We start from the raw sequence: 6,457 nt of genomic DNA, 5'->3' as shown, positions 1-6,457 counted from the left end.
TGAATAAACAATAAACAATAAACGATTGTGATAGAAGATACTTACACCAAATCAACGTAGTTTGCATAAACCAAATCATTTTTTGGGACTCCGTGGCCTGATCTAACCCTCACATAATCACGTAAAATCTAGGTTCAGCGCTTGCTTTATAAACTGCGTATTTCCATCACGTAGATTACGGCAGGTGTCGCGAGGCCGAACTAAATATGGAAACTTTGGTGTAAACAATCGCCAGAAGTGACCGCTGCCATTTTCTCGTGACGTGTTGACTGCATGGACCCAACACACCGAGGTAGTATCGCTATCTCCGGTTCGATAGTTCGAAACAAAACCAGAAGCTGAAATTCAGCAAACCATTAACAAAGTCAACCTGCACAGGAGAAGACAGATGTCGGCCGCCTTCGACAGGAGCGCATTCAGGATATCCAGAATGCGCTTCTTCGCTTGCGACGTGTTCTGGATATCCTAGAAGCGCTTTTAGGATAGACGCAGATTTTGGATGCAGATCTATCCCAAATGTGCTTCTATCTCAAAAGCGCTTCTAGGATATCCAGAATGCGCTCCTTCGCTTGCGACGTATTCTGGATATCCCAGAAGCGCTTTTGGGATAAAGCACATTTTATCCCAGAAGCCCTTTTTAGGATAGACGACAAGATACTTTTCTTGTTAGACGAACATCTGCTTCTATCCCAGAAGCACTTTTGCGATAGAATACAACCTGGGAACTGAATGGCTTGGGGAATTGATCAATGTGCAGCTGGACGTTTTCACTGACTGTCTTCAACTTTTATTATGGTACATTTTGTAATACATTTTATATGGCACATTTTGTAGTACATCTTGGGATGCACTATTGAGAATTGCTTTCTGTGTCTTCCATGCACAATTAAATTGATGAAAATCATATAGTGAGAATCAAAATGACAAAATAGTGTTTAATCTGCATGGAATTAAGTTTGATAAATGTCCCATTATCTGTGTACACTGTATACATTGTATTCAGCAGTGTATAATTACCTCTGTGCATTAACTTGCAATAAAGATAACTTCCATGAGAAGATTTGTCATCTTTTCTTTTCATATCCATGAAGGAGAAATAAAAGCTACTATACAGTACGACAGGGCTTTGAGAAATTTCATCACTAACTAAAAAGACTGTTGCAGATATATATCATCACATTCAGTCCCTCCATGCTTTTATTTCAGTAACAAGATGTCTTGAATAAATGACTCTAAATGGTGGAATTCGCACATCAGCCAGCATTCAGCGCAATTATCGCAAGTAGACTGTCGCGACGTCTCGCGATCGCGAGGTCGAACCAAATATGGAAACAATCACCGCTTACGGTCCTGTCAATCACCATGATTGACGGCGACAAAGAAGCGCGTCTGGGATATCCAGGATGCGCTCTGGCTTAGGGCGCTTTTGAATAGAAGCACATTTAGGATGCAGGCTTATCCCAGAAGTGCTGCTATCCTAAAAGCGCTTTTGGGATAGAGCACATTTGGGATAGTACAGCATTTGTTAATAGTACGTAATTGCGTGGGAGAATACTATTCAGCACCAAGGGCAGCATTGCCTTTAGCAAGACAGCCGGCTGTGTATGATTCAACAGTCGGTTATCTTTAACTCATTTTTAAATTAAATTTGTAGGACAACGGAGATGTCTTTGAAAAGGATTCAGATGCCCACGATATCGCTACGCCCCAATTAATTAGTTTCCTCTTATCGCTTTCTTGTTTCATCTGATACCTGGCGGCCGTGCAATAGCGTAATAGTACTGGAGCGACCCCTTGTGGACAAAGTTATTATTACAGTTATTTTGGGTGGAAAGACTATGTTCTCTCGCCTGTGTTTGTTCAGTATGATAATGCATCGGAAAATCGAATTATATACTGACCAATGGTTTTACCCCGTCAATCATATTTTACCTGCGATTGGACATTTTTGTCCAATCATATTTGCGGTAGGTAAGGTTGTTAGCCAATCAACACGGGATCATATGCACATGGAGTGCATTTTCCACGTCAAAAAATGTCTGAATTTTGCATAGTGAACACAAGAGGTCGCTGCAAGACCGTGAACTAAAGCTAGTCTGGAAGCCAGCCCTATAAGCTTGCTCAGCGCGGTGACAAGTATTTCATTTACGTCTGTTCAATGTTAAAACAATTACTGTAAAAAGTATGCTGTGTGGTATACAGGCCAAAGGCCCTACATGACGTACCGACAGATCTACCCAGTGTTCGGCGGGCGTAGCGGCACCTGTTGCCGAGGGAGAAATGCTGCATCGTGCGATGATACTTTGGCATTGTTTACCGTCAAAACTATATCTTGACTTACGCATATAAATTAAAAACCCAGGACTGAGTTTACCGTTCCAGGCTCTGGAAATGATGACTGGTATGTCCTGATGGAGACCAGTACGTAGCGGCCTCTAGCGATTTATTCACAAAGTGTCACTGCCATCAGTGGACTACGGACCGGAGACATGTCGACAGGCTCTACAGGTCTACACCATATGACAATAATGGAAGCCTCACAAATCGCTGTATATGTATATCAACATGTATATTTCCACGTGAGACACAAACAGATGCGACATGGTAAACAAAAATAAAACAAGATGTCATAAGTTAGTTCTTGTTCTAGTTGTTGTTCAACATTTTATATTTATAGAATTTACATAACAAAACTAAAATATCTAGTTGTTAGTAAAACTTTTTCATAGAGGAAAATATATCTAACTTCCTGGCACAAGAAACAAAACACCTAAAAAATAAAGTTGTATAACTCAGTCAACTGTTTAGACTATAAAAACTAGTCCAAACCTTCAGTGGTTCCTGTTTAGTATAACTGCTATACTACAAACTAAACTTTGGAACTACTAGTATAATATATTAAAATATATATTTATTTTCATTACTTTCTTTTATAAACTAAACATCTATATTCTATTGATTAGTTATGTTATCATAAAAATCATAAATTTTGGAAAAAGAGATATGCCACTTCTGTAACTGTAAGGTAAATATAATAGTTTTCATGTGCTGCTGCTATCCACTTGCTTATATACTATTACTATACCTACATGTCTACATAAAAGACCCTAAGCATACCATAACAAACATAAGCTAATATGACTGTATGAAGTGTATGCAAACATATTTACTGATAGTCTGATCATTTTAGAACTGTCTTATTCCCTGTCAACATCTCTTTGAGAAGTACTAAATAATATATGAGGTGCCCCTTTATGTTTCCATGCACCAGTATTATACATATGTTATGGACATGAGTCTGCGTCACAAAATGAGGTAATACGTAGAAGGGGCTACTAAACTGGCTTGCTGTTTTTCTAGTTCTCTACATGTACTGGATGAGCAAGTAGTGGCTGTGTTATTTTTTGCTTGCCTGGCCCCACCTCTGCCACAAAAGTCTTCAATTCTTTCAGTCTAATCTGACACATTACGGCCATTTTGCAAGTAAGTACAAAGTCTGCCACTAAAGCCAAGGGCACAACCCGCTGTACGTGCGTGCTGTCTATGTGCAAAAAATGCAACCGTGTGAGTGGCACCGTTGAGACATACTTCCTCCATGTTCTTGCCATGTGCCCGGCCCAGTCCTTCCCCATGTTTTCAGAAAAACGTGGTGGCCATGGCTTCCCAAAAAAACGTAGACAAAAAGGTAGGGCGGGTTGTGCCCTTGGCTTAAGAGTCAATAGCAGAGGCAACAGACAAAAGAAATCACAGCCACTACTAGCCCAGCCCCTGCTTGCCTTGACAAAACCTCTGCTTGGAGAATATAATTACATGAAAGTTATGTACCTGAGCCATCCATGCTTTTTCTAGTCCTTTTTTGGCTATTTACACTAGACCTGTATCTAATCCTTACTCTTGTACAGTTGTTTCTGTATCCTGAGATGGTTTGTTTTTACATGTGTGGATCTCCAGATAGTGCTCTTCAGTAGTTTTGTACCCACAGTTGTACCCACAATGGAAGTACTTCTCTCCTGCATTTATGTGGATCTTCATGTGTTCCGTCAGGTGTCCCTTCTGAACGCATCGGTACCCACATTCCCCACACATGTAGGGCTTGTCCCCTTTATGTTTCATTGTGTGGGCCACCATTGACGTCTTGTAGGCCGTCCTATAGCCGCACAAGTCGCAACCGTACGGTTTCTCTCCAGTGTGTTTTCTCATGTGAATGACCAGGGCACAGTTACTGGGTGCCTTGTAGCCACACTCTTGGCAAACGTGCCGGCTGCTTTCGTATGCTTTTCTCTTCTTCCCGCGTTTCGACTGTGTAGTAGAGCCGTCGGACTCTGTAGTTTGACTCCTTTTGGATAAATCCTGCCAGATGGCCATCGCTTCTTCTGACGTTGTCACCGTACAGGTAGGCTGCTGGGCTCCTAGCAGGGAGTCGTTTGACGAAGACCCTTCCATTCCGAGTGCCTCTAAAAGGACTGGGCACGATATCGACCCCTCTGCATTGGAAGTCTGGAAAACTGGCTCAGACTGGGAGGGAGAAATACTCGGCATCGTCTGCAAGAAACCTGGTGGTCTTGCAGAACCTGAGTTGAAGAACTCCTGGCTATACACGGCCAAACTGTCTACAGTTCTGACTGCACCTGTGGTATTGTTGTGCCCATTATTTTGACTTGAATCCTCTGTGAGGTTGTTTGATATGTTCATAATTACTTCTGGTACAGCTGCTTCTAGCACAGATGTTTCCTGGACAGTTGTTTCAGTATGGTTGTTCATTTCCACATTCGTCAAACTTTCGGTTCCGGGTCCACCCCCTTGGGTAGTTGTGCTTCCAACGTTTAGACTGGAATCCGGCTGACTGTTTGATCTTTGTTCGACTTCTTGAATCTCAGGTATTGTTGCATTCGCATCTCTACTGGCGGGTTCTTTGGGTGATGCCTCCTTTCCACTGGTCCTCTGCAATTGATTATACGGTCGAACATTGTTCTCTTCTGGCGATAGCACTCTCTGTATGCCCGTGCTAGAGCAAGCATCAGGAGTGTTACATGCTGGTGGTTCCGTGCTATTACTACTAGTATGTCTACCTCTTTGGACAGGGCTTGGCTGCGGTCTGGAATGTTGATGCGTGAGCACAGGGCTTGGCTGCAGTTTGGAATGTTGACGTGTGCGCACTGACATACTTGGTACCTCCGTGCTTTGAGCTTCTTGCATTCCGTGTCCAAGTTCGGGTTCGTCATCTTCAACAACTATCACGTCACCTATGTATTCAGTGCGCTGTGTCTCCCGCACAGGTACACTCGAACTCACCTGCTTGCCCAAACTCCCATTTGTCTGACCGCTTGGTCTCCTTTGCCTCTCCATACTTGTAGTTGTCTTGGTGCTGGTAGCTGGTGATGGTGTAGTGTTCCTGCTCTCGTGCCCTGATGCCTGTCTTGTAGCTGTTGGTGTACTGTGTTTTCTCTGTAGAGCCGTTGTTGTACTGTGTTGTTGTTGTTGTACTCTCTGTATGAAAAGAGTACAAACCAAAAGACATGAACTCTTATTTTCAAGTTGTAAGACTGTTGTAGAGCATTGTATAGATCCTTTGTATCCCCAGTAATGTAATGACTAATGGCAAGTGAAGTTCATTCTAAATACAGTCAGTAGTGATTGTTAGTACTACCATGGAGCTGTTCAGTAGAAAATTTGGTTAAGTCCAATATTTGTGTCAAAAAATTTAGTTCACCTAGTTCAAGAAAGCTGAATCTGAATCTAAATCTGCATACATTAGTACAGGCAGCCTTCCTTCCCCTGCTGTACTCTTCTATCATGACATCACACAGCAGGCTGATGAGGTCCTCCCTGCTGCTGGAGTCCGTGAGTGGGTGGATGTTTCTCCTGCCCAGCTCCAGGACCAGCTCCTCCACATACAGCCTGGGCAGCACGGCCAGCGTCACCTCTCGGGACAGCCCGCACACCAGCATCGTGGCCAGCCTGAAACAGCAATGAAACTGTGAAACTTTATTCAGGACCAGCTCCTCCACATACAGCCTGGGCAGCATGGCCAGCGTTACCTCACTGACAGCCCTCACACCAGCATCCTGGCCAGCCTGTAACAGCAATGAAACTGTGAAACTTTATTCAGGACCAGCTCCTCCACATACAGCCTGGGCAGCATGGCCAGCGTTACCTCACTGACAGCTCACACACCAGCATCGTGAAACAGTACTAGTAATGAAACTGTGAAACTTTAGTCAGAAAATACCGTGCAGCCAGAGGCTAAATTGTGTATCTTTTACAATCACTGCTAGTACACAAAAAGCTTGATGTAATACACCGTGCAACATGTAATGACAATGACAATTACAATAAAGTTCATTGCATAATCATCACCAACTGAGGCTTGAACATGATCTTACCCATATTAATACATGTAACGTTAGATACTTAAAGAATAATAGGGAATGTGCAGCTGACAATGACAATTACAATA

At 42.8% G+C, this 6,457-nt stretch overlaps 1 protein-coding gene across 1 annotated transcript; it reads right to left on the bottom strand.

The window, feature by feature from the left end:
* Nucleotides 1-2,550: 2,550 nt before the first annotated feature.
* On the bottom strand, nt 2,551-6,180 carry LOC118429336 (myoneurin-like). Its single transcript, XM_035839817.1, has 3 exons — nt 6,160-6,180; nt 5,751-6,074; nt 2,551-5,487 (listed from the first exon to the last, which is right to left on the bottom strand). The coding sequence occupies exons 1-3, from the start codon at nt 6,178-6,180 to the stop codon at nt 3,889-3,891; spliced, it is 1,944 nt and encodes a 647-aa protein (XP_035695710.1). The 3' UTR covers nt 2,551-3,888.
* Nucleotides 6,181-6,457: the final 277 nt, after the last annotated feature.

Source organism: Branchiostoma floridae, chromosome 13, assembly GCF_000003815.2.
Source record: "Branchiostoma floridae strain S238N-H82 chromosome 13, Bfl_VNyyK, whole genome shotgun sequence".
NCBI lineage: Eukaryota > Metazoa > Chordata > Leptocardii > Amphioxiformes > Branchiostomatidae > Branchiostoma > Branchiostoma floridae.
This window is presented reverse-complemented; position numbering and strand designations above follow the sequence as displayed.